The sequence below is a fragment of the Cervus elaphus genome, chromosome 15, assembly GCF_910594005.1.
Source record: "Cervus elaphus chromosome 15, mCerEla1.1, whole genome shotgun sequence".
Taxonomy (NCBI): domain Eukaryota; kingdom Metazoa; phylum Chordata; class Mammalia; order Artiodactyla; family Cervidae; genus Cervus; species Cervus elaphus.
Window position 1 is genome coordinate 33136561 of NC_057829.1, and position 27728 is coordinate 33164288.

General features: G+C 49.9%; 1 protein-coding gene across 2 annotated transcripts in view; it reads right to left on the reverse strand.

The window, feature by feature from the left end:
• Positions 1 to 27728, reverse strand: part of DLG5 (discs large MAGUK scaffold protein 5) — a 120283-nt gene that overhangs the window by 60812 nt on the left and 31743 nt on the right. Inside the window, exon 2 of one of the 2 annotated variants that reach the window (XM_043925221.1) lies at positions 10576 to 10644. The exons of the other annotated variant lie outside the window; for it this stretch is intronic. Within the exon in view, the coding sequence (XP_043781156.1) occupies positions 10576 to 10644 (69 nt within the window). The remainder of the gene's footprint in view (positions 1 to 10575; positions 10645 to 27728) is intronic. 2 annotated transcript variants of the gene reach the window in all.

Consider the following 27728-nt stretch of genomic DNA (forward strand, 5'->3'; position numbering starts at 1 on the left):
TCCCCGGGACTAGACATGTTCTGAGAAGGAAACCCCACGCCATATGCCATTACTTAGGAAAAGTGGCCACCACCAGCACCTCTGGTGAGACCCCCATCTGTTTCTAGGAAGAATGCACCTCACTCAAATGTCCCAGAAAAACAGACAAATCCATGGTATTATAGCAATACCTGTATATTTAAGTACATACTTGTATATTTATATATATACTTGTATATTTAAGTATATACTTGTATATTTAAGTATCTCTACCTCTCATGGATCCTCAGTGGGGTCAGAAAAACCCACAGCAGTCACCCCAGTTAATGGATGGGATCCCGAAGCTGACTCACCCCAGGAACACAGTATCTGTGTCCCCAGGAGCCCTGTAACGTGCAAAGGGCAAGACACACGTCCTCTGACTCTGTGTCTCCTGACCACTGCCCGCCAGCTGACCCCTGCTGGCGGATCTGTTCGTGTACACCAAGTTTCCCCCAAGAAAGGCACTCAGGCATGACCTCGCGTCTTCTGGGAGCGCCAGGGAGGATGGAAAGCTTGACACTGTGGGCAACAAGGCAGGCCACGGTCTGAGGCAGGAGACTCCAACATTATCCAGTGTCAGCACCCCAACCACCGAATCTACTACCTCTCGAAACGCACGTTATTTTAAAACCAGCACCACCATAACATCAGGATTTCTGCGCTCAGACCAGACCTCTGGGGCCGGAGTGTTCTCTAAGGTGGGGTCCAGGACCACCACCAACAAGCATCGCCCTCCCTGCAGGGGTTCTACTTCACAGTGGGAGAAGCCTTCCCTCACCCTTCTCCAAAGACCCTGGACCCTCACCCTTGCCCCCCAGGAGTTCTGGAAGACAGGCTGGTTACTGCTCTGTGAAACTGTGTGACTGGACGCCCTCCTCTCTGCAAATGAAGGCACTTCTATGAGCTCTAGTCCTATGACTGTTTTCTGATTTGCACTAACTTACCTGGCTCTCTGACACATGGGGCTTCCTCTGGGTATGTGCCTGACACTCCTTCCAGAGAAGCCCACAACTAACTCAGCTTCTAACCAACCCAGGGGGACGCGATCTGTGTAAGATTGACAAACCCAAGACAGGGGATGAATAGACTAAACAGACTCAGACTCAGCTCGGAAAAGAAGGATTTCAGTGTAAACTGTCACAACCAACCCTCACAACAGCAACCAACACAGATGTCCCAGGCATTCATCTAATCTTCCCAGCAACCCTGGAGGTGGTAAGAATATTAACATCTCCATTTTAAAGGGGGAAGGCAGGCCGAGCAAGGTCAAGAAATTGATTCAAATGTGCACAAACCACAAGTGATGCCCCGGAGGACAGCCCAGTCACTTGGATTCAGAGAACATGCTCTTTGCTCTAGTCCGTGCCTTGCCACCCCGCAAAGACAACCTTGAGTAGCACTCACATATGCCCGGCAGTTTCTAAGATGTTTTTCATACATTATCCCCTCCCATCCCCTTAAGGAAGATACTGCTGTTATCCCGGTTTTACAGATCAGGAAACAAAACCTTATCAAGCTTAAATAATGGGTCCAGGTCACCAAGCCAGTAAACATAGAGTGCCCTTTGCCTGACCCCAGTGCCCAAGGCCTCAACCTAAAAGTTCTTAAATGCTTTGATCCTAGGACCTCTTTACACTCTTAAAAATGAGGACTCCAAAGAACCTTCATTTATATGTTTATGCCTAATAACATCTACCAGATTAGAAATTTTAAAAGTATTTTAAAATATTTACTAATTTTAAAATAACCAAACCTGTTACATAGTCACATAAGATGTCTTTTGTAAAAAATTAACTACCCTTTCCATCACCAAACAGAAAACACAGCGAGAAGAATGGCACTGCCGTGCGTCTCTATGATGACGTTTGAGGTCTGGCTTAACAGAGTCAGCTACAGCCTCACATGTCTGCAGCATCACACACTGCGGATGGAACCTTTAGAAAACTCCACTCCACAGTGGAGTCTGTGTGAGGACGACCATGCAAAAGGCAAGAGACATCCCAGTATCATTATAAAAACAGTTCTGACCGCACTGGCTCCCTGCAAGGACCTCAGGGACACCAGACCATGCTTTGAGAATGACCTGACCTATGATCAAGTTCAGTAAGAATCAGAGAAACATCATATCTCAATTTCGAAACTGAAAAGCACCACCAGGCCCAAAAACCTGCCTCCGGAGAGATAAAGAATTCTCACCCCATTTTGAAAATGAAGCAACAGGAAGATGCAGTCCTTAGCTTTTGTGGAGGCTAGAGAGAGAAGCAGTAGCCCGACAGAAGTAGGGGTCAGACCTGTCACCGCACACAGCCGCCGGCCCCTGTCTGTCTCCGGCAGGATGAGGCCACCGGCCCTGCAGCTGAAAGGACCCAGGGGCAGCTGATCCTGGAGACAATGACATGAGTGCTGTCATTTGCTGAGGGCAGCCTAGGTACTGGGTTCTATGCTAAACGCACCTGGGTCCTCACCTCATTAATCCCCAGGGTACCCTCCCCAGTACATGCTGTGATTACCATGTGAGAAACTGACATCTAGCAAGGCTGCAGAGCTAGGAAACGTGCAGATACCCACACAAACCCGGCTCCACCTCCAGACCCAGGGCCTCAGTCACCGTGCTGCACAGTCTCCCAACAGGAGTGGCCTCCTGGTTCCCTGCCCCGGCCCCAAAGGCTTGAGCATACATGAAACACACAGAAAGGAAGGTCAGCCAGGCCTGTGACTCCATAAGATGGCAGGTTAACTTAGGGAAACTGCCGCCTGGACGCTCCAGTCCTTTCACAACAAGGAGGCCAGAGGGCGGAGGAGGACCACGGGGACCTCAAGAAAAATCCCAAGATGGGCTCAGCCAGGAAGTCCCAAAATAAACAGCAAGTGTTGCCGAAAACCTTTTCCATACCCATTCAATTCAAAATAAAGTTTTCCTCTTTCACTTGCATCTCAGGGTTGAAAAACATTTTGAAGATAATGCAGTCCTTTCAAGAAAATGGTTGCTGGAATCCTCTAACCAAGACTGTTTGAGTTCTTGAACAGTGAGGGAGCTCCCTACTTCACAGCAAAGCCCATCTAACCTCTCCCCAGACAATTATTCTGTGAACCGAGTTAAGATCTTCATTTCTCCCACCGACCCTAGATCTACCCCTAGGGCCATAAGGTACAACTGTAATTTCTCTTTTATACAACAAACATGCAAGTATTTGAAGACAACTGTCAAGTCCCTTTATCATTACCAGAATAGCTACATTTTTTTAAAAAAGCAACAACATCAAATGCTGGCAAGGATGCAGAGAAACTAGGATTTTCAAACACTGCTGGTGGGAATATGAAATCATACAGCCACTTCTGTCAAAGAAAACACTTTGACAGTCTTTTATAAAGTTAAACATGCACTTACCATACCACCCAGTAATCCCACTCCTAGATATTTACACAAAAGAAATGAAAATTTATGTTCACACAAAAGCGAGCACATAACTGTTTATAGCAGCTGTCGAATGGATAAATGACAGTGTTATTACATTCATATAACGGAATACATCTCAGCAATAAAAAGGCACTGACTATCATACAAACCGCTGGTACACACAAGGGCAGAGGGAACGGGAAACCTCAAATGCACTAAGCTGACTGGAAGAAGCCAGACTCAAAAGGCCACACACCGTATGATTCCATTTACATGACATCTGGAAAAAGGCAAAACTACAGAGGCAGGAGAGAGATCCGTGGTTGACAGGGGCTAGAGGGGGTGGAGGCAAGAAAGGCTGACCACAAAGTCACAGAAGGGGATTCTTCAGGGTAGGGTGATTGTTCTGTCTTAATTGTGGCACTGGTTAAATGACTAATGTGTTTGTCAAAACTCATCAAACTGTACAGTAAAAGGAATAAATCTTACTGTACATACCTCAATGAACATGATTAAAAAAAAAGTTTTGATATTAAAAAAAAAAAACCACACCTCATGATGCCCTAAAACTGAAACAACCATTCCAGGAGAGGTGTGGCTTGTCACCCCCACCCCCATCAGTCACTCTGCTTATAGGAAATGGTTTAAAGAAGCAAAATTAAAACTAATGTCAAATGAGTTGTCCACAGGAGCTTCAAACTCTCTTTGTGCAGTTGTTCTTTTGGATTCAAATGCAAAATTGTACACTCTCCCCCACACTTCACTCCTTCCTCTTCCCAAATCTGAACTCACTTGAAAAGAAAGCAAAGGACCTCTCTGGTGGTCAACATTTGGTGCTTTCACTGCTAAGGCCCAGGTTCAATCCACAGTAGGGAAACCTAGTCAAGGCTATGGTTTTTCCCGTAGTCATGTATGGATGTCAGACTTGGACTATAAAGAAAGCGGAGCACCGAAGAATTGATGCTTTTGAACTGTGGTGTTGGAGAAGACTCTTGAGAGTCCCTTCGACAGCAAGGAGATCAACCAGTCCATTCTAAAGGAGATCAGTCCTGAATATTCAATGGAAGGACTAGATGCTGAAGCTAAAACTCCAATACTTTGGCCACCTGATGCAAAGAACTGACTCATTGGAAAAGACCCTGATGCTGGGAAAGATTGAAGTCGGGAGGAGAACGGGACGACAGAAAATGAGATGGTTGGATGGCATCACTGACTTAATGGACATGAGTTTGGGCAAACTCCGGGAGTTGGTGATGGACAGGGAGACCTGGTGTGCTGCAGTCCATACGTTCACAGAGTCAGACAGGACTGAGCAACTGAACTGAACTGAACTGAGGGAAACTGAAAGCCTGCAAGCTGAGCAGCATGGCTGAAATAAATAAATAAATATATATTAAAAAATAAAAACTTAAGGCAGATTTTCTTTTTCCTTTTTATGTCCAGGGTGAGATTCTGGGGTTAAGCAATTTGGATTTGACTAAAATGGCCCCAAAAGGAGTGCTAGAAGATGCCAGGAGAGCTGGCATGGGCCCTGGAGTTTAGAGAAAGTCATCACTCTTCTGGGCCTTGGTGTGAGATGGGGCACAGGCAAGGGAAACACAGCCTGTTGGCCATCATGAGTCCTGGCCCCTCCTGCTAACCCTGATTCATGCGGCCTCCTTTATGGACCACTGAGGCTCAGTTCAAGCCTGGCAGCTGATAGTCTTCTTGGTTATAAGCTCCTCTGTCACACCACAGCTGACCATGAAGGCCATCCCTCCAGTCTAATTCTTATTTACAGCTAGACAGGTCACAGCTCTGCTTCTGAGCCCTGCTGACCTGTGGTACCAGAGGCCAAGGAGAATATAGGCACTGGCCAAAGGTGGTCGGGTGGAGTGGGGATGTCCAGGTAAACTGCTCAGCCTCCTTCAGACCCTGAACATCAGGGGCAACGCAAAGCAACAGAGCATGGTCACCACCAGCCTCAGCGAGCAAAACCAAGCCGTCCTCGTCTCCAGCCCAGAAGAGCCAGAGCCATCGGGGAAGACACAATTCCACATCCAAAAGCAGCTCAGCTTCATACAGATTGCTAGAAACACTCATTTCTGGCCCCAGCCAGACCTACCACATCAGGAACCCTGGTGGAGAAGCCAACACCCAACTCCAGGTAAATTTGATTCCTCATAAAGTCTGAGAACCTCTGGTGTGAACCAAAGTTGCACTGGCTGCCCAGAGTCGTTTTCCAATCCCTTGACCTTTTGGCAGTCCAGGATCCACTACATTTAAAAGCATCACCCCCGGACGTCCAGGGGATGCCCTGCTTGGTCAGCACAGGGCTGCAGCTGGGCTCCCCGTGGACTTGGAGAGGAAGGAGGTGAGATTTCAGGGCAGTAGTAGCTGCCTCGCCCAGCTCCCAGATCTCCTCCCAGATCAGCTACTTGCTCTCGAATCCTTGACTTGGGTCAGTTTGCAGAAACCCAAATCAAGACAGACAGCAAGGCCCTGCTGCTTCCAGGCTGCTCCTGCATCCAGAATGCCATTCCTGGAAGACCCCATTCGAGGGCCACCTCCTCCCTAGAGCTTACTCTGAAACCCCTCATTAGAATTAGCTACTCCTTTCCCTTGGTTTCCTTGCTTTACACAAGCCAAAATGGCCACTCGCTTACCTCTTTAGGGCTATAGTCCAAATGTTGGTGTACCCTACCGAATTCCCATGTTCAAGTCCTTACCTCTCCAGGTGTGGTATTAGGAGGTGGGGCCTTTGGGAGGTGATCAGGTCATGAGGGTGCAGCCCACATGAATGGGATTAGTGGCCTTATTAAGGAGACCCTAGAAAGCTCCTCCCCTTCCTGCCATGTGAGGTTACAAGGGGAAGGCACCATGTGCGAACCAGGAAGTGCCTCCCCAACCCAGGACACTGACTCTGCCTTGATCTTGACTTACATGCTTCCTGGCATGGTGAGAAATGCATGTGTGCTGTTTCTGAGCTGCCCAGTCTACTGTCTGTGATAGCGCCTAGACCGACTAAGATACCTGGCTAGCCTGTAAAACCTGGAGCCAGGTCCCCTGTGATCCCCATGAGTGTGGAGCACAGGCTTCAAGGGGACAAGCCGCTCCCACCACTTCATCTGAAGTGAAGTGAAAGTCGCTCAATTGTGTCTCACTCTGTGTGACCCTATGGACTGCAGCCCACCAGGCTCCTCTGTCCGTGGGATTATCCCGGGAAGAATACTGGAGTGGGTTGCCATTTCCTTCTCCAGGGAATCTTCCCAACCCAGGAATCAAACCCAGGTCTCCCACATTCAGGCAGATTCTTTACCATCTGAGCCACCAGGGAAGCCTGTCCATCTGATAAACTGAGAAAAAAACAGGCCCCAGGTCCAAAAGAACCAGAGAAGGAAGGGTCACAGGGCACAGGGTCAAGGTGTAACCTGCCTCGATGCTCATCCACCCCACCATCCTTTCAACCAGAAGCTGCACTTTCAAGGAATCTTTGCTGGGATCGTAAGGAAGCCCTCCAGCTCTTTTTCTTGCCGACAAACCAGAACATCTCTCTCTTTAATAAGAAAGCTCCCCTGTTACTTCAATGTGTATGGAATTTAAGGCTCATTTTATAAATGTTGCCCAAAAATCTCTCTTCTTCTTAAAACTTCTCTAGTTATCCAAGATGAGGGAGGAGGAAAAAAAAGGGGCACCTGAGAAATGAGGTCAGGATGAATGGGGAGGAAAAAATATGGATTGTCTGAAAAGAGTGTGCCTCTCCTGGGCAGATTCATGGGGCCTACTTAACAGGCCAGCTACTTAAATAACAGGCCACATGGGGTGGGGGAAAGCCTCAAAGAAGCCACATGTGCTCAGCTGGTGAAAATTGCCTAACAAGATACAGCAACATTTAAGTCTGTTGGTATGTTGTTAGCAGGGTCAGGCTGGAAAGCTAAGATGGACAGACTACCTGAGGACCTAACAAGAGCTGGGAAGAGGTGAGGGACAGCCAGGTACCAGCTGTTACAGAGAAAATGCTATACCCAAGGTTCCACCTACCAATTTTCTCTTAGCTGCATATAACTTGCTCTTTTCCCAAACATTCTTGGCTAGGGAGATATAAGTGGGAAAGTGAAAGTGATATTTTTATTATAAGACCTTACCTTTCCTTAAGTTCATGGAGAAAGACCATAACAAACAAAAATAGCCAGTCTCCATCTGACTCATCAGCCCCTCAGCCAGGACCATGGTGTGCCTGAGATGGCTAGGAAAGGAAGTGCTCTGCCCATCATTAGATGCGGCTGAGCCAGGAGGAATTCCTCTTGAAGGTGCTGCAGTGGGCCATGGCTGACCCTCCATTCATTCCATTCCAAGGGACTGGTCCAAGCTGGCCACAGACATTCCAGTGCCCGTGCCTGGGACCAGGTTAGGTCAGCTCACCTCCAAACAAGAGAGCTGTTAAAAGTGGATGTTGAGACCCATCCTCAGAGCTTTTGAAGCCCAAGAACCTGCATTTCTATCACCTATCTGGGTGCTACTGGTCCAAGGACCACACTGCACGAGAGGTGGTTTGGGCACACAAGAGACAGGGACTGGGGACTATGCTGAAGACCTTCTGGGAAAGGCTTCTTTACTCATCAGGAGACATGAGAGGAGATGACCTTCTTCATCCTCCGGGCCACTAGTGATGATAGGGACGTTCTTTTATCTGGTCTGTCTACTACAGTAGCCTCTAGCCACAGGTGCTACAGAACACTTGCAATGTGGCTAGTGTGACTACTGAAACTAGCGATTTAAATTTCATTTCACATTAATTCACCGGAATTTAAATAGCCACATGTGGCTAGCAGTTCCCACAATGAGCACCGTAGCCCTGGACGCTGTCAGATCCAGATGTGACGGCTGCCCCTGCCATTGGCGTGAGGGAAGACACCACACAGAGGCCCGCAAAGTCACACTTGATGTACTTAGCCCACCCTCAGCGCCTTTACCACGCAAGATCACACATTTCTCTCGTTTAAGGCAGTATGAATAGGTATTTTGTACTGCTGCAGCCAAAAGCCTTCTGGCCAATACAGCCATGGGGACACTGAGGTCAGCCTGCAGAGAAGTGGGGCTACTCACCCCAAGGTCAACGTTGACTCTATGCAGAAAAGTAAGAGGAGGAGAACTTGGCTACTGGGAAACTGGAGAGGTTTTGACCTGAAGGGATGCACGCAGATCTTGAGCATCCAAGATCTGGGCACAGACAGTGAAGTACAACACAACACTGCTCTCTGCCGGCCTGCCAACACGTATCCAGGGACACTGGTGACCCCTCCATCCCAAGGGCCAACTGGTGGGTCATTGACATGACGCTTCTTCCAAAGTATACAAAGGTCCAGCCACAAAAAACTTAACTTCCTACTCATGCCTGAAATTCCACCATTAACAATAACTGCTGTGGTTTAAGCAATCTCTCTAGAATTTCCTTATAAAATGCAAATGCTCCTAGGAAAGGCAACACTTCAAGCTTTGAAGTGTCAATGTGAATGGGTTTGTCAGATGCCAGTTAGACCACTGTACCTTGTTCCCAAGGGAAATACGGAGCTGGAAAAGGGTGGGGCAAGAGAGGTGTGCTCAGAGCTCAACCTGCCCAGTTTTACAAAAACCCATCTTACCGCAGCACTCAATCTGACTGCTCGAACACACCCTTCCTGAAAGCCAGTCCCATGTTCAAAATCCCCACAACTCCACCACTCAATCCCTGTATCTCACCGACCCAAAGCGGGCAGGGCAAAGTGGACTATGGTCCCAGCAGAGTCCTCCCTGAACCCTAAGGAGGATGCCGGGACCTCTGAGGGGCTGAACTTTGCCCCACAGATGGATGCTAAAGTCCTCATTCCCAGTAAACGTGAATGTGATCTTATTAGGAAATATGGTCCTTACAAATGATCATACTAGAGTAGGGCAGGTCCCAAAACTAACGTGAATTGTGTTCTGTTTTCAAAAGGAAATTTGGAGACACATACAGAGAGAGAACACCATGTGAAGATGCACGCAGGGACCTCAGTGATGCATCTACAAGCCAAGGATGGTCTGGAATTACCAACACACCACCAGCAGGAAAGAAGCCTGGAAAAGACCCGTTCCCAGTGCCCTCGAGGGCACATGGCCTTGCTGACACCTTGATCTTAAGACTCTGGCCTCCAGAATTTGGACAGAATAAAGTTCTATAGTGTAAGCCACTCAGTTTATGGTGCTTTGCTAGGACAGCCCTAGAAAATGAATACAATCTTCCCTCTGGTACCCCTCTCATCACTCTGACCTTACTTACTGTGTCTACTCACCTGACTATCACCCCAGTAGACCCTAAGATCCACGAGCACAAGGACTACATCTGCCTACTCACCACTACATCACAAGCCCACTTCTGCCACCCCGGAGGTGCTCTGGACCAGTCAGATTAACTCACAAGAGGCCTTTCCCCGGCTAGTTCCAGAATCTCAGACACAAGGCATCCCCTCTCTGAGTGTCCATTTCCCCATTTGTCTATTGCAGGAAAAGGAAAGAATTGGACCAGATGACATCTGTGAGCCCTTCCGACTCAAAACCTCCAGGACTCACCACCGAAGGTGTCAAGCTCAGACCAGGACACAGAGCCACACTAGGGTGTTACATGCAGGACAGGTGGGACACAGGGGACAGGCCACGGAGATGCAGGAAGACTGGAAGACTGACAGCTTTCCTCCCCTGAGACATCTCCAATGACAGCAGGGACAGCCTCGCTCTACGGCTTCTGGAACCCACGTGCAGAGACACACACCCGATTCAGCATGAACTGGTGACTTCTGCCCTTAAGGCAATACTCACTCCCCGTGGGCTGTTCCTGCTCACAAAGGACAGTTCCCAAAGGGGTCAGCCTCCTGGACAGCGGGCACCGGGCGCTACGAGGCTGGGGACTGAGGGCAGGGGACCACAGGCTCTCTGTGAGGTCCTGTGCCCGGACAAAGTGGAGAAGCGGCGACAGGAGTGCCTCCCCAGCACGCACGCCCCTGCTAACAGCAGAGTTCCGCCCTCCTCCAGTAAGAGGGGGAAGAGAGACTGCACGAGCGAGGTAACAGGCGAGGGCCAACTTCCCACCCACGCACCCCCGCTGCCCCGGTGCGCCCCGAGCCCCCCGCCTCCCTGAGGTCCTCCGGGAAGGAGGTACTCACCCACACTGCTGAGTGAGCTGCTGCTCTCCGAGTCTGAGGGCATGATGGACAAGACGCTGTAGGTGGAGCCTGCAGGCAGAAAGAGAGGCCATTTGTTACTGACCCCAAAGGGCTCTCTGGTCTACACCCGAAACCACTGTCAGACTAACTGAACTCAGCGCCAGGCTGAGAACCAGCACCGCGCCAGGCACTAGAATCAGAATCACGGGCCGGGCCGGGGAGATGTGGTCGACAGGGTCTCGTCTGCGGTGTTTTTATTGTTTCCACCTCACTTTTGGCCATCGTCTGACAGATCTCTGCATGGGCAGAGGGCAGCTTAGAGTCAGTCAGCTGGCTTCTTATCAGGCCATCTGGGGAAAGGCTTACTTAGCAAGGGAGTCACACACTCAGGGTGACAAGGGGCCTGGGGATTTCCTACAGGTTTGTATCAGGGTGATTCTGGCTTCCATACAGAGAGTAACAGAGCCTAAGTAAGCATCTTCATGCCAGACTTGTTCTTCATGCCAGACTGTTCTGCTCTTAGGTTCTACCTGTATTCAAGCTCAGTCCTTAATAATTTAGTCAGTGGCTGCCCCCGTATTAAAAGTTACTCATAAAATTATGAGCAATTACACAGTCACCAAAGCTGGGGGATAACAAGTTTTGGGGGGGGGGGGGGAGGGAGGTTGACACTTGTTGACTCCTAGTGGCAGACACATAACCACCAGGGTTTGCTTTGAATTTAAATATCTTCAAAGCCAGGATGTTACCTGTTTGGCCTCAGGAAAAACCTCTGGGACAAGAAATCCAGGTCTGAGTCCAGCTCTCACCCACATGTGAGTAGCTGGCCAGCGGCCTCGGTTTTCTGGATCTCTGTTTCTCAAGTTTGTAACATGAAGGGGTTCAACCAGACGGCTCAGAAGGTCCTTTCCCCTGACGCATTTCAGAGATACCGTTTCCCATGATGAACAGAAACAAAGGTGTGCTTTGCTTACCAAGACGACAGATGACACAAAAGCAAGAGGGTGGGCGAATGGACCCAGAGATTGAATGGGAGTTGAAAAAAGCACAACATGCAGAGATGGTGGGTCAAATAAAACAAGACAATTGGAAGAATGCAATGTTTTGTTCTTGGAACCAAAAGAACTACACAATGAAGGCGTGTGTGTACTGGGCAAAGTGGGTGAGCCAGAGATGAGATTTTTGCAATAAAGCCTTTGAATGAGCCTTAGGGCTTTGGTGTCAGAAAGCAACCAAGAATTAATGAGACCTTGGACTCCAGGATCAAAAATGCAGGGTCAAATCTAAGAGGTTCTCTCCCATCTCAACTGTTGACTAGCTACTCTATACCTGCACACCCTCAAAATGGAAAGAAAAGGGATAAAAACATGGAGTGAGCAGGGGAGAAGGAGAAGATCAAGGAAACTCATGGATGAGGGGAGGAAGGTGTGCACTAGGGGACAGGGGAGACCCTAAAAGGATGGGGAAGATGTGGAGGGGGAAAGATGAAGACCACACACAGAGGGCAGGGCAATAAACAGCCCTGGCAGAATAGACAGCATGCTGGGGAGCTATTAACAGCAGGTGTGCCCACCAGAGAGAGATGAAAGGAGAGAGGGAAAAAAAAGAAAATTAGAAAAAAGGGACTTCTAATGGCAAGCAGTGCAACAGTGGCCTGGAATGGCCAGTGGCCTCATTATCACATTTTCTGAGAATCTCTGGAAAACCTCTGGGTGCATAGCATGGATGGAAGGGGCTTGCTTGGGAAGTGGAAAGGACCGCCCAAAGGGATTCAACTTGTTCAACTGGCCTCCGACAGCACCCCTGAAACAGCTACTGGATGCAGGGCAGGGTGGCCTCACGGTCAGTGCTGCCTCGGTCCGAGAAGACCCAGGTGCTGGGGACTCTCACCACACAGGCATTCACTCCATGCCCACCTGGCAGGGATATCACAGGTGGGCTCTGCACATCCTCTGAAGGGAGACGGAACCAGAAAACCCCCAGCAACCCAGCAAGTCCTCTATCGATCCTACTAAAAAATATCTAAGCAGTGTTCAGTGAGCTATATCCTGCATTTCAAATTCAACCCACACGATTCATTTCTGTCTCAACAATGAGCATCACAGACTTCTCAAAGCATTCCTCTGCACCTATTATACATGACATAAAGACCTATGAACTAAAGTCAAGTGCAAAGCAGCCAATCCGTGTGTATCTTCAAAAAACCAGAATACAACAGCATGCCTATCTGCTAAACTCAACTGCTATTTTCTTAGTTATTTTTTGCTGCTGTTATAAGGAGGCGGGCAGTTGAAAGGGTTAGGGAGTAATATACCAAACCGGCTGGTGTGTTGGTGGACTGTTTTCAGAAGACATCTACTCAGACAAAGCAGACACAGTTACACTGTCCTGCTCACACCTCTGAGATCTGAGCTCAGCCCAGCCCCGCTTACGACACCATAGGCTGCGCTCTGGTGATGCTCCCTGCAGAGCGCCGTGCCTCTTTCTCATTATTGGCATCAGCAGCAGCCCATCTTCCAGTAAACTGCCCCTCCCCTGCAGATTGTCTCTCTCCTCCCCTGTGGCCAGTTTCCACTGTTAATTAAACTTGGCAGACACCCTTCTCTCTCTCCTCCCACCTTCCCCCCTGGCTGGGAGGAGTCAACTGGCCAACCAACACACTCTGTTCCTCTTCCCTGCCCCCTATGTCCTGACCTGATGGGGCTCTGGGGCCTGACCTGGGGGCGGTACGACATCTTTATCTGCATCTCCAGGCATTACCTCCCCCGAGCTGGCTGGCAGGGCTCCTGAGAGCCAGTGCTGGGGCTGCCAGGGGACGATGAAAATTGGACAAGGCCCAGTTTCTACAATGTTCCCAGGGCCTTAGACGTCATTTGGGGGAGAGGGGAAGGTCCGAAGACGACACTGTCTTGGTCATGCTTTGTCTCTGCGGCTATTGTTGTCTTTAAAAGCCTGTGTGGTCAGGACTGTCGGGAAAAGGCAAAAGGAGTCACTTTCCTCCAAAGTCACGCGGTGTCCTTGCTAAGCGATGGCTTCTGAGGGGTGAGACGGACGTCATCTACCCCTGGGATTTCACAATCCAATCTGGAGGCCGACAGGGATCCCATCTCACTGTGCACGCTCCGCTGCCTTGCAGAGCCCCTCACCCTTGGCCATGTGAGTAAGTACGAGTTCCCTTGAAGGCACCTGCACCCCCTGCCCACCCACCCCCAATCCGAAGGCACACGCTCCACCTCTCACAGAGGTCTCGATGAATGGGGGCCAGCTTCCCACACCACTGCCGCCTCCCCCTCCACCCCCACAGAGCACCAAGGCACCGACCCTCAGGACGGTCGCCGCAAACTCAGACAAGCCTGTGCAGAGGTCCTGAGAGGGCCGGGAGAGAGTCGTGTGATTGTGAAGAGTTCCAGAGAAGAGCAGAGCCGGAGCCAGGTTTTCATGGCCTCGTGGAGCAGAGTGATGATACAAGGGGTTCCCTGCACAGCAATTACCTGGGGAACGGTCAAGGTGCAGGCTCCGGCTGGGGAGACCTGGGGTGGGGCCTGAGACTCTGCATTTCTAACACGCCTGCAGGGAGTGAGGGCCACAGGGGGACTGAACGCAAGGCTGACCCAAGTCAGCAGGCAGGGTGCGCGTGGGAGCCAGGCAGAAGCCCTGGGAGAGAGCTGGCAGACGGGGACTGGCCTGGGCCACAAGCATTGTCTGCGTCCTTCCCCAGAGGCCGCAATGCTAATTGTATTTACTCTGTGACTCAGCTCCACTGGGTCACAGAGACCACATCAAAAGAACTTCCAGTAAAATCACCCAAGCGGTAACAGAACGCCCAGCCCTCCAAGGCCCCCTCTGGGGCCTGTGCCCCCCTCCCACCCAGAACACACCCCTCCATTCACCTGGGGCTTGTAAAGGCCCCGGTGACTCACGCTTCCTCCCCATGAAACCAAGACACCAAAGGGGCTTGCTCCAGCCTCCAGCAGCACGCAGAGTCCTCTCAGTGCTCCAGCCTGAGGCATCGAGCAACACAGCTCTGGGCGCTGGGAGGACACGCACCTCCCCCAGCACCAGGGAAGGAGCGAGAGGCAAGCCGCTCTTCCCTGGGGGCTCTGCGACAGGGCGGGGAGGATCACCACCAGGCCACCTGTCCCAGCCCAGAACCCTCCCTCCGGCTCACAGCTGACCACCCACGGACGGCCAAGGGCAACCAGTCACTCTCACGCCCACGGGTGTCCAACAGAGCTCTTCCTAGCACATGGCTGAGCCCTGTGAGCCCGACACTGGGCTGGCTTTAAGAGACAGGAGAGAAGCCAGGGGCTCAGGAGGCGACTTGCCTGCTGAGAGTCTATGGAAGGCCCTTCCCCTCTCTGAGCCTGGGGCCCATCTGCAAACCCGAGGGAGCAGGGACTAGAATACTGACCGTACCAGTCGGCCTGCGTTCAACTCCCAACTCTGCCCCTTAGCGGCTGTGTACCCTCAGCCTCTCACTGCCCCCATGTACACGTCTGTAAAACGGGACCAGAGGAGTACTAACCTCACTGAGTATCAACTGAGTTAATATGAAAAGGCCGTGATATAGCACCTGGCCCCGCCACTGCACCAAATGTCAGCTGCTGCTTCTGCAGTCAAGGCAGACCTTCCAACCCCGCCGTCCTCAATCCTCGGGTTACCCATAAGGAAAGCTGTCTGCCAGGACGACAAGGCTGAACAGTCCACAATGACAAACTGCTGGACTGCAGAGCACTACTAACAACAACAATACCAGTAATAATAATAGCAGCAGCTGATCCTGAGCCCTGTAAGTGCTGGGACATACTAAACTCTGCATGTATTCTTCTCAGTGAATTCCCGCACTAACCCTGAGGTTGTCATTACACCTGCAGTGACAGAGGAGAAAACAAAGGGTTAGAACAATGAAGTAACTTGCTTAAGGCCACGGGGTAAACAGGATACAAACCCAGACAGTCCAGCTCAACGTCTGTGCTCCTGACCCCTAGTCACAACACTGCTGCCCAGCTCTAAAGGTCTGGCAGTCTCGGGAGACTTCATGGAGGAAGGGGCCTGGAGGCCGGTGGACTTGGACAAGCACCCAGAAGCCAGATCAGCCTGGAGGAGATGTAGGCAGAACCCACCCTTCTGTGTAAGTGAGAAGCGAGAAAGAGGGATGAACTGTGGCTTTATGGCCCTGACACGTGCTACTCCTTCCTGCCCATCCCAATGCCCAGACCGTGCTGGTTGCTGAGACACTTGACTCCGTGAGCTGCAGGTATGAGAAGGAGGCAGGCAGGTGAAAGTGCTGCGTGCTGAGCCCGCCTCTCCTGCTTCTAAGGACCTCGGGAGGCACTGGGAAGGTGGGCTCCTCTGGCTGCTGAGAAGCCCCGCTGCAGAACCACAGTTCAGTGCAGCTATGCCCCTCCCTAGGGCCTCAGCTTCCTCCTCCTTTAACAACATGGCCCCAGACCGTGAATGCGGAGACCCACGGTTGGAGGCTGCCAAGTCCAGACATTTCAGGAGAGAGGGAGTGACCGGGGCCCTGGAATAGAGCAGCCATGGAGCCTGGCACATTGATCAAGAAAGCCCTGCTTCATGTACCTGACATGCCCACCTCCAGGTGGGAAAGCATGCATGAGAAGGCTGGTGCCTCCTGGCCAGGCTGGGTGAGTTATCACCTGACCTAGAAAGCCCAGAAAGTGGCCCAAAGCAGGATCTGTACGGCTCAAGGGAGGGAGGCTGCGCTGGTCATCATTTACACCCTAGAGGGTAGGGAGGAGGCTGAGACAGACTTCAGGAGTCTTGCAATGATGTAGTGGAGCATGTTCATCATCAGTGAGCACAGCCACACCTGATGGGCACCCCAAAACAAAGACTACAGAGGAGAGAGTGGAGAAGGGGCCGGTTGCAGTGTCACTGCTCTGCTGCCCTTACCAGAGCTCATGCCAAGGCAGCAGCCAAGAGGCCACACCGAGGTGGGACAGGAAATAGTGCAGCACGGGCAGCCGAGCTTCCACGACGCTGCAGCCAGACACGGCACAGCGAGCGCATGCGCCCTGGAATGACTTCTGATCAGCACCAGGAGTCACAACAGAGCAGCACGCTCCTCTCTGTCTGGGCTCCCCCTCCACAACTCAGCAAAGGGAGAAGAGTTACTGCCCCCTGCCTGGACTCTGACTGAGTGGCACGTGCTGCCCTCCACCACAACCTTGTACCACAGGCTGTTGGTACAAGAACAGGCTCTGGGCCCACACCCCGAGCTCAGGCTTGCCACCTACCAGCAGTGTGACCGTAAGCAAGCTGCTTCTACTTTCTGCACTTCATTTCCTGGTTTATGAAATAGGAAGAATCATGGGCTATGAGAACTGAATGACGAAAGGTAAAGCCCTGGGGACTGAGCCAGGCACAGAGACAAGCGCTCCATAAACGCTAGTTCCCATTCTTGTTACCTGACTCTCGACCTTGAGTGTCCGCTCCCAATACCTGAATCCGGCCCTGCTATGCCTTTGTTTTCTTCCCCTCAGGATAAGCAGGCCTCCCATCCCCTTCCATCATTCTGCCCAGCTATGGCCAATTCCAAGCCTTCCCAGCCTCACTTGCAGATCTCTTGTCCTCTGAATCAAAGAGAACAAGCCAGAGTGCTCACTGTGTGCTGAGCATCACACCAGGCCACGCCCCGACCTTCTCATGACCCTCACCTGCACATACATGAGCATCGGTCAGCCCTTCAAGAGAGATGGAATGATGGTGCTCTGCACAGACACCATCCCTTAGTCGGCATGCCTGCCCTGGGAACACAAAGCCCGCTGCTTCACCAAATGCTTAGTGAACAAACTGGGGATGCAGCAGAGAATAAGACAGACAGAGTCCCTGCCCTCATGGCGCTCAAAGGAGTGCGAGTGGGAGAGAAATAACTCAACAAGCCGATGCAAACTGCATCAGGTAGCAAGTGCTATGAAGAAAATTATAGCAGAGTAAAATGGAGGGTGAGTGGGGTAGGGCAGAGAGGTGGCTATGGTGGGACAAGGGTCAGGGGAGGTCTCTCTGGTATGTCACATCTGAACAGAGACCCGAAGGAGCCTGGAGGAAGCTGAGTGCTGGAGGAAGACTGCTCCAGGTAGAGGAACAGCAAGTGCAAAGGCCCTGGGGTCAGACCAGAAAGTGGGCAAGGACATGACACCCCAGGCTGGACAGGTTGGGGACACTCAGTCCACAGAGGCCAAAGACGGTCATTACGAAGGAAAGGTCTTGCCTTTATCAGCAACGAGCTGCCATTCGCCCCCCTCTTCCTTCAACAGCACTGACACCTCTCCCTTGCATGCTTTGTGTGGTGCCTTGGCTATCACTGACCACCAAGGCAGCTCAGCCTAGGGCCCTAGGACTCTGAGATCAAGGAGGAAAACCACTTACCCTCCCACTGCCCCAACAGCCCTGCTGAGTTTGAACCTACTGAGACAGCTGCCACAGGGATGGGAGGTCCAAAGTGACCGTACAGTGGAAGGAGCACAGGAGCAGAAGCTGGACGGGCCTGGGCCCTCCCACTCTGCCCAGACACTCGGAACTCCAAACAGCCAAAACAATCCTGGAAAAGAAGAGTACAGCTGGAGGACTCACACTTCCTGACTGGGGACAACGCTGCAGAAATCCAAACAGTGTGGTACTGGCTTAAAGGCAGACATACAAACCAACAGAACAGAACACAGAGCCCAGAAACTAACCTTTGCATAAGGGCCGAGTAATTTTTGACAGGTGCTGAAAGACCATCCAACGAGGAAAGAAGAGTGTCTTCAAGAAATGATGCTGGGAAAACCAGATATCCACATGTAAAAGGATGAATTTGGACCCTTACCTAATACCATGTACAAAAATTAACTCAAAAGGAATCAAAGTTTTAAAGATAAGAGCTAAAACTAGAAACCTCTTAGCAAACTTCAAGATGCTGAATTTGGCAGTGATTTCTTGGATATGACACTAGAGACACAGCAACAAAAGAAAAAACAGACATACTGGACTTCATGAAAATTTTTAAAATGGTAAATGGAAAAACACTATCAACAGAGTAAAAAGGCAACACAGAGAATCAGAGAAAATATTTGCAAATCACATATCTGATAGGAAATTAGTATCAGTATGTGAATGCTAAATCACTTCAGTTGTGTCCAGCTCTTTGCAACCCTATGGAGTGTAGCCTGCCAGGCTCCTCTGTCCATGGGATGCTCTAGGCAAGAATACTGGGGTGGGTTGCCATGCCCTTCTCCAGGAATCTTGTCAACCTAAGGATTGAACCTGTGTCTCTTATATCTCCTGCACTGGCAGGCAGGTTCTTTTCCACTAGCACCACCTGGGAAACCCCAGAACAGAGAACTCCTAAAACTCAACAACAGAAAATGTTCAAAATTAGTCATGACTTTATAGACATTTCTCCAAAAAAGATATACAAATAACCAATAGCTACATGAGAAGATGTTCAACATCCCTAGCCATTAGAGAAATACAAATCAAACCACAATGAGAAGCTACATCATATTGCTTAGGATGGCTACTATTAAAAAAAAAAATCATAAAATAGGAAGTCTTGGTACAGATATAGAAAAACTGGATCCCTTGTGCACTGCTGGTAGGAACATAAAATGGTAGAGCCACTGTGGAAACTAGTATGGTGGTGTCACAGAAAATAAAAAATAGTATTACTATATGATCCAATATATCCACCTGGGGTATCTACCCCAAAACACTGAAATGAGGGTCTCAAAGAGGTAATCCTACACCCGTGTTCATAGTAGCATTAGTCAAAACCTAAAATGTATAAGCAATACAAACGTCTACTGATGGATGAAATGATAAGCAACATGTGGTATACACATACAATAAAATATTATTCAACCTTAGGCAAGCAATTTGGGTGTCTTCTTCAACATGGATGAATTCTAAGGACATTATGCTAAGTGAAATAAGCCAGTCACAGACACACACACAAAAGTGTTTGGTTCCATTTCTATGAAGTACTTAGAGCAGTCAAAACTGTAGAGAAAGCAGAATAGTGGATGCCAGGGTGAGGAGGGGGAAATGGGGAGTTACTATTTACTGGGTATAGTTTTAGTTTTGCAGGATGCAAACACTTTTGGAGATGGATGGCAGTGATGGCAGCACACTATGAATGTTTTTATTAATAACATTGATGGTTAAGATGGTAAATTCTAGGTTTACTTTACCACATCGGAAAAACTGGTAGCAAAAAGCAAAACAAATTAAAAACAGTGGGGGTGGGGGTGGGGGGGAAGGGCACCTTTATCTCCCTCCCTCTCCATTAAAGTAATATAAAATCTTTGGGACTTCAGTGTGATCCAAACCCCACCAAGCATCACATAATCCTACAACGACTTTGATCCAGTAAAGCCCCAGCCCCTCAGTCCTGGAAGCCTAGAACGCCCCAAGCTTCTGAGCACAGGAGTAAGACAGCAGGGATGAGTGTCAGGAAAATGTCTCCAGCACCTGTGAACAGGGTGGGTGGAAAGAGGGAAGGCATGGAAGTAAAGAGAACAGTTAGGATGCTCCTGCAAGAGCTCCCCTGAACCACTGGTCAGGAGTGCGAGCTGAGCAGGGATGCAGAGACTGCAGAGGTGAGGACAGGCTAGGATGAAGGAACTGTGGATGGGGAGAAGTGGAGGGTGATACTGGGTCGGGGTGAAGGTACTGGGAGGTACTTCAGTTAACAGAGGCAGAGGACTTAAGAAGGCTGGTGCAGAGAGAAGAGGAGACCCTGCTGAGGCTCAGGCTGAATGAACGTGCTAGAGGAAATCTCTGCGGAGGTGGCCTGCTGCTGACGGTCAGAAACTGGAGCCAGGGAGCCAGGTTCAAGCTAACACAGTCACCCTGTAGAGCGTGGAGTATATGAGCCACAAGCCTAGAGTGGCTCACTGGCAATGTGAAGCCCCTGGGTAAGAAAAAAGCAAGGGGAAGGGGAAGGTCAGATCTAGGACTTCCTAAATAGCACCCACACAGGAAGTATTGTTCTAAACACTGTGTTGTTGTTGAAGTCAGTAAGTCATCTCTGACTCTATTGCAACCCCGTGGACTGTAGCCTACCAGGATCCCCTGTCCATGGGGATTTCCCAGGCAAGAATACTGGAGTGAGTTGCCATTTCCTTCTCCAGGGGCTCTTCCTGATCCAGGGATGGAACCCGAGTCTCCTATTTGGCAGGTAGATTCTTTACCACTGAGTCACCTGAGAAGCTTACTGTTCTAAGCATATACAGGACAAAATCCTAGAACATGTGACCTGTGGGGACAGGAGAATGAATACAAATTTCAGAGAGAGACACAGAAAGACTACTTGGGGAGACAGGGGGAATTAGAGAATTAAGTCTTCCAGAAGGCAGTGGGGGTAGAGTGGTCGGAGGGGCTGGTCTGCCGTGCCAAATGCCAGGCTAGGACACAGAGCACAAACGTTTGATTCGGTCATCTGGAGGTCAGCGATGTTCTGCTAATTAAGTATGGCTACTGATTGGCTTTGGTTTCTCCACCAAAATTGCAGGGCTTGGATTAGACCAGAAAAGACAAGAGGCTCATCATGAAAGAACTGCCATGTCTTGTGACAACTGCCTGCTGTGCTTAAGGAGCATGAGGCTACACCTGTACTTAGGAAAGGAGCCCAGGATGGATCAGTGATGTCTGCCGAGGGCAAGACCAGGAGGGATGCATTGCTCCTGATCTGTGTTGTTCCTAAGGGCCAGTCCACCAACAGAAACACTATTTCAAGGTTCCCAGCTCTTAGCAAGCTTACTACAATCAATTACTGACCAGAATTAACTCTAAAATCCAATCTGTTTCTCCAACATTCTTTAAATGCCCAGGACCGAAAGGGCCCTCAGGGAAAATAAAAGGACAATGATCTCATCTATTCTTTCCTTGAGGCTCTGAGAAACAGAGTATAGAGAAGAGTGTGACCCTCCAGGGGGTCTCTCAGAGGTCCTGCCCCAAGCAGATGGTTTTCCCATCCAAGAGCCCTGGGACATTTTGCACACCTTTTCCTCTTGGATAAGGTGACATCACCCAGAAAGATTCACACTTATGTGCACAATGCTTTTATGGATTTTGAAAGGACCTTCAGAAGAAGATGAAAGGAGTCCATTTCCAAAACCACAGGGACATTTTACAAAGTTTTACAAAAAGGACAGCTACATGCACTCACCTGCAGGAATCTGCTCAGGTACCAAATGCTGAAGCTGAAGCTCCAATACTTTGGCCACCTGATGTGAAGAGCCGCCTCATTAGAGAAGACCCTGATGCTGGGAAAGATTGAGGGCAGGAGGAGAAGAGGACGACAGAAGACAAGATGGTTGTATGGCATCATGACTCAATGGACATGAGTTTGAACCAGTTCTGGGAGATGGTGAAGGACAGGGAAGCCTGGCGTGCTGCAGTCCATGGGGTCGCAAAGAGTTGGACACGACTGAGCAACTAAACACCACCAACCAGATGCTGTCACACCCCAAACAAGGGAGAGGACTTGGGCTGCGACCCACTGCATGAACACACTCAAGCAGTATTCCCCTTTTGCCAGCCATCTCCTGCACTGTGCCACAAATAAAGGGGAAACATCGAGAGCATCCTTCTCCCTAGAATCTCGCAACTTCCAGTTTCTAACCTATAATTTCATCAAATCCAGTGCTCACATTTACCTTAAACCTGACTGCATAACCAAAGCCCAGAAAATGGGCCCATGACCACTCTTTCCTCAAATGAAGAAATAATAGTTCCCCCCATACCCTACCCCAGACAAAATCTGGCCACCCACAGTCTACGAACTGTCCCATATCAGCCCCAGGAAATCGGGGAGATATGATCACAGAAGGATTTTAGGTTTGGAGATGGATGGCAGGGATGGCAGCACACTATGAATGTGTTTATTAATAACATTGATGGTTAAGATGGTATATTTTAGGTTTACTTTACCACATCAGAAAAACTGGTAGCAAAAAGCAAACTAAATGAAAAACAGTGGGGGCGGGGGAGGGGGGGAGCACCTTTATTTCCCTCCCTCTCCATTAAAGCAATACAAAATCTTTGGGACTTCAGTGTGATCCAAACCCCACCAAGCATCACATAATCCTACAACAACTTTGATCCAGTAAAGCCCCAGCCCCTCAGTCCTGGAAGTCTAGAACACCCCAGGCTTCTGAGAAGGGGGAGGAGATCACAGAAGTATTTCAAACGCACAAATGTGCGTTTCACACACACAGGCAATCCTCACGAGACAAAGTTGATCGTGATAACAGAGGAAGGTATTTCACTTTCTTGTGCAAGGAGGGAAAAAAAAAACCCCACATCCACAACCACAGAGTGTAGCAATGAAACCAAAGCACATCGGTCCCCAAAGACCTCGGGGTCCCCCCAGCTCCCGGCACACTGGCCACCTACCAGCACACGCACCCGGCGTCCTTCAGTCAGTGGGAACCCCTGAGTCCCCTGCTGGCCTCATGCCCGGCCCCAGCACAAGGCCAACGCTGAGTTAAAGCTTGAGGAGTAACTGCTGGATCCCCGTTCTCAGTTGCACTTAGCCTCCTCAGAGCTTACGGGGCCCCTATACCACCCAGCCTTGACCTTCTAAGGATGTCCAGAGGAGACACATGGAGCCAGGTCACGTGGCAAGCTGGAGACGGTGCCAAGGCCAGCTTCAGGGTCCCTCATCACTACAGAACCACACATAATAGAAATAATCCATGAAGGGCTGAATTGTGTTCCCTCTGAAATTCAAATGTCAAAGTCCTAACTCCCCAGAATCTCAGCCTGTGATGGTGTTTAGAGATGAGGTCTTCAAAGAGGAAATCCAATTAATACCAGGTCAGTAGGGTGGGCCCTAATCTTTCTATAAGAAGAGGAAATTTGGATATAGACAAATGCACACACACAGAGGAAAGACCCTTGAGGATATAGAGAGAAGACAGCTATCTATAAGCCAATGCAAGAGACAGGTCTCACAAGAAACCAGCCCTGCTGACACCTTGATCAGGGACTTGTAGTCGCCAGGACTGTCAGACTACAGATGCCCATCGACTGAGCCCCCAAGTCTATGGTACTTTGTTACGGAAGCCCTCCCACACTAATCCAGTTGCTACCATGCCAGGCTTTGCACAGCCCTATCCAATACAGACATCGTCCACAGTGAAAGCCATGTAAAACTGTCAAATGAATACGTTATCCTGGATTTCCCTGGTGGTCGAGCGGTTAAGAATCCACCTGCCAATGCACAGGACACCGGATCAGCCCTTGGTTGGGGAAAGTCTCACGTGCTGAGAAGCAACCAAGGCCAGGAACCACAACCACTGAAGCCTGGGAGACTGGGGTCTGTCCTCCACAACAAGAGAAGCCATCACAAGAAGTCCGTGCACCGGAACGAAGAGCAGTTCCCCTTGCCGCAACTAGAGAAAGCCCACGCGCAGCAATGAAGACTCAGTGCAGCCAGAAATAAATAAATAAATCTTCTTTATAAAAACGCTATCCTACTTAAAACTCACAGCACTCCAGAAAAGGGATACTGCTATTAGCCTCAATTTATAGACAAGGTTCCTGTAGCTCAGAAAGATGAAGAAGCCAGACACAGATTATTCAGCTAGACTTGGAACAAATGTCCCTGGTTCTGGGCCCTGCACCTTTACCCCTGAGCTGCCTCTAAGCCAAACCCTGCTTCCTCTGCCTGGCCCCCAACCACTCAGCAGCTCCAGTATGATCCCAGAATGGCCCTGCCCACCCGGACCACTGATGTCCATCATCTGAGGCCACTGCCTTCCTCGTCACCCTCAGGCCTCCCAACAGCTACTTCAGGGAACTCTGTTGTCTACCGTGAATAGTTCTGGTGTCTTTTCTTCTTCTTTTTTTAATGAATACTGCTTTGATCATCAGGTAAAAAAAATTATTCTTAAAAAGTTAACACTGTTAATGAATTCTAGATACTCTTCAGCCTGTGTGCAAATAAATAAATGATCAAAAGGACTATCTTTGCAAACACAATTAAGAACAAAAAGGGGGAAAAAAATACAAGCAACCTTTGCCAGTGTCCCATCAGCCAAGATGAGATAAGGGACTCACGCGGCAAAAATAAGACCGTCACGGCCAATAACCCCAGTCAGGCCATCTCCCGAAAATATCTATTTTTAAAAGTATGTTCCATTTCATCACATTTCAGAAAAACAAAGAAGAGACCTTGAGGGGCAGACAGGCAGGCTCCGAAGCGAAATGCAGCATGCTTACAGCAGCGGTGTGGTCGCCCGTGGCCAGACAGTGATTTTCATCTGAAAAATGCGAATCTCCAGTGACAGATGGAGCTCAGATACAGAGCTACCATCAGCATGCAGCCCGACAAAGCACCAATTTTCATATCTCCTAGGGCCTGCTGGGCCCCCAACTTCTTAGTTTAAATGGAAACTGTCAGACCAGATTTTGTGCAAACATGCGCTTTCCTTGGGGGCAAACATTCTGAGCCTACAACCTGTTCTTTCATTTTCCCAGCTTTCTGTCCATGGCAACAACATCAAAGATGAGAGAGGCGGGTGGGGAGGGCTGTCAGGAGCACCAGAGAACAGAGCAAACACAACGTGCAGGAAGAGCTGGCTGAATAACTAGGAGGCAAGATGCAGCAGGCGCCTCTTTACTCTGCCCCTCGCTGTCAATCACAGGCAAATGACAGGGCGGGGCCCCACGGGAAGAGAGCTCCCCTTCTTCTGCAGCTCCTGCATGGATGTACCAGTCTGTGTTAGCACAGCCTCCCTCCCGATAAGCTCCAAGGTCCTGGAGAGGGAAATGACACAACAAAATATGCGCACACGCAAACACACACACACAGACCCACACATACAAAACTGCTGGGGTGGGGAGAGGCAACCACGCAGACAGTGAAAGCAGAATTCCCCCATGAATAGGGATTAGATGAAGGGGTTAAAAGTATGACTAATATTCACAGGAAAAGCTGTTGGACACAGTTTCAGCTGCTGATACTGATTCTTCTGAACCACTTTAAAAGGCCAGTCACTTTTTCATTCTAAGCTTATTCATTGGAGCCTCTTTAAAGCATCTCAAAAGACAGATAGGCTTTGCCCAAACCCACCTTCAGGCCATCGGCATGCTTCAGGCAGATGGAAGGAATTCTGAGGCAAGGACATCTGTAAGGACCATTCCAGCCCCTGTTACTAAATACATCTTCCTCTCAAGTTTCATGCACTAAACCTGATTAAACCAAGTCACCTACTACAGACCGCATTCCTCTGAGGTGTGTGGTCTTTAGTAACCTGCATGGTCTGTCTGGGGTTTGTGTTTGGTGGGGAGTGATGGAGAGATTCCCTCAAGATAACCGAGGAAGAACTGCCAAAACTGAAAACACTTTGATCTTCCAAAGTCTCATTTCCCCAGTGTGTTTGTATCTCAAGCAGACATGGTAAAAATCCAGCCGTGAGGAAGGGTCACAACCCACAGGTAACTCCCAGACCTGGGCCTATGCCAGGAGAATAATCAGTGAGGTTTCTTGATACAGGCATGATAAAAACACTAGGAAATATCATTTTTAACAGCAACCAAAAAGGGAGAGCAGCAGTCCCCAAAACTCTGTGTACCCCAGAGAAACAAAGAGACCTTGAGAGGCAGACAACAAAAACGGACTCTGGGGTGGGTCTCCCAGCTCAGAGCCTGCTGCCCGGGGCCCCACCCAACCTGGAAGCCTGCGTGTGCCGTCACCGCCCCCATGCTGACGGCCACTCTGTCCACCGGCTCACCACAAAGGCCACTTGTTTCCCATGAGTGCCCAGAACGGTGGCTCAACCAGTTGGCCCAGTCGGAGACTGTGGTCCTGGTGGATGGGTGGTGCCAAGGGCTGCTGTGACCTCAGCAGACAATTAGCAAGGTAGTGTTGAGTTTCCAAGCTCTGGCAGGTCACCTACCAGGCTGGGAGAGCGTGTAGGAGTCAGTTTGCAGGCCCAGGAAGGGGTCAGGCAGGGTCAGCTGCAGGCTCTTTCAACTCCATGCCTGTCCCTCTCTCTGACCCTAGCTGGGGTTGGGGGAAGGGGTCGGTGGGGGCGGGGGGAGGTTTGCAGAAGAGAGGTGATCACAAGGAATTTAGAACCTGTCACACGAGACCTTGTCACATGAGGTCTTGAAGCACAGGATACAGGAGGACAGCTCTCCAAGGAGGTTGTTGGAAATGTGCGGGAACATGGTTCAGTGAACATGTGATGAAGAGGGCCACTACTGACCCCCAGGGGGTGGGGGCCAAAGATAATGAACATCTTAAATGTGCAGGAAGATCCAAAACCCAACAGCATTCGCTGGACACTCTGAAAGTCAGATCGATCCATCTTGGCTGTTCTAACCATACCTGAATATGGTGGTTCAGTATGGTTAGAACAGCCAAGGTAGATCGTGTCCAACTCTTTGCAACCCCATGGACTACACAGTCCATAGAATTCTCCAGGCCAGAATACTGGAGTGGGTAGTCTTTCCTTTCTCCAGAGGATCTTCCCAACTCAGGGATCGAACCCAGGTCTCACACATTGCAGGCGGATTCTTTACCAGCTGAGCCACAAAGGAAGCACATATTTGACATAAAACCACAACAAATGTGAGAGGTGGAAAAGAACCAAAAGCTGCAAAAAGGAAAAAATACTAGGTCTGAAGGAACAGACTATTCACTGTCTTTACATGGCCAAATGGAGATGATGAGAAAGAGGGAAAACATGGAGACAGTTTAGGGTCAAAACACCAAGAAGTAAAGCTGGCCAGAGTTACCCCAAGAAAGGCAAGCAGCCTCTCAAAGTAGGGTGCCCCCTCTGCTGACACTGAGCTGCAAAAGGATGGCCACTTACCAGGGCTGCAGGGCGTCTTCAGCTGGTGGGCACTCTTGACTAGGAGACCCACTCAGGTGCCTACCTCCACCTGACCCACCTCCACACCCCTCACCAGTCCCTTCTTGCTATTGCCACCATCCAGGGGACAGCTCTCCCATCTCAACTGTCTCTTCCACCTCCCGACTCACCTCAAGTCTCCAGGGTCCCAGCTCTGCCACCTGCCACTGCGGACAAGGCACACAATACCCCTCTGTACCTGGTTTCCTCATCCACAATGGCTCCAGAGGGTTAAGGGAATAACCAATGTTAAGAGTCTCAACAACAGAGTCATTCTGAGCT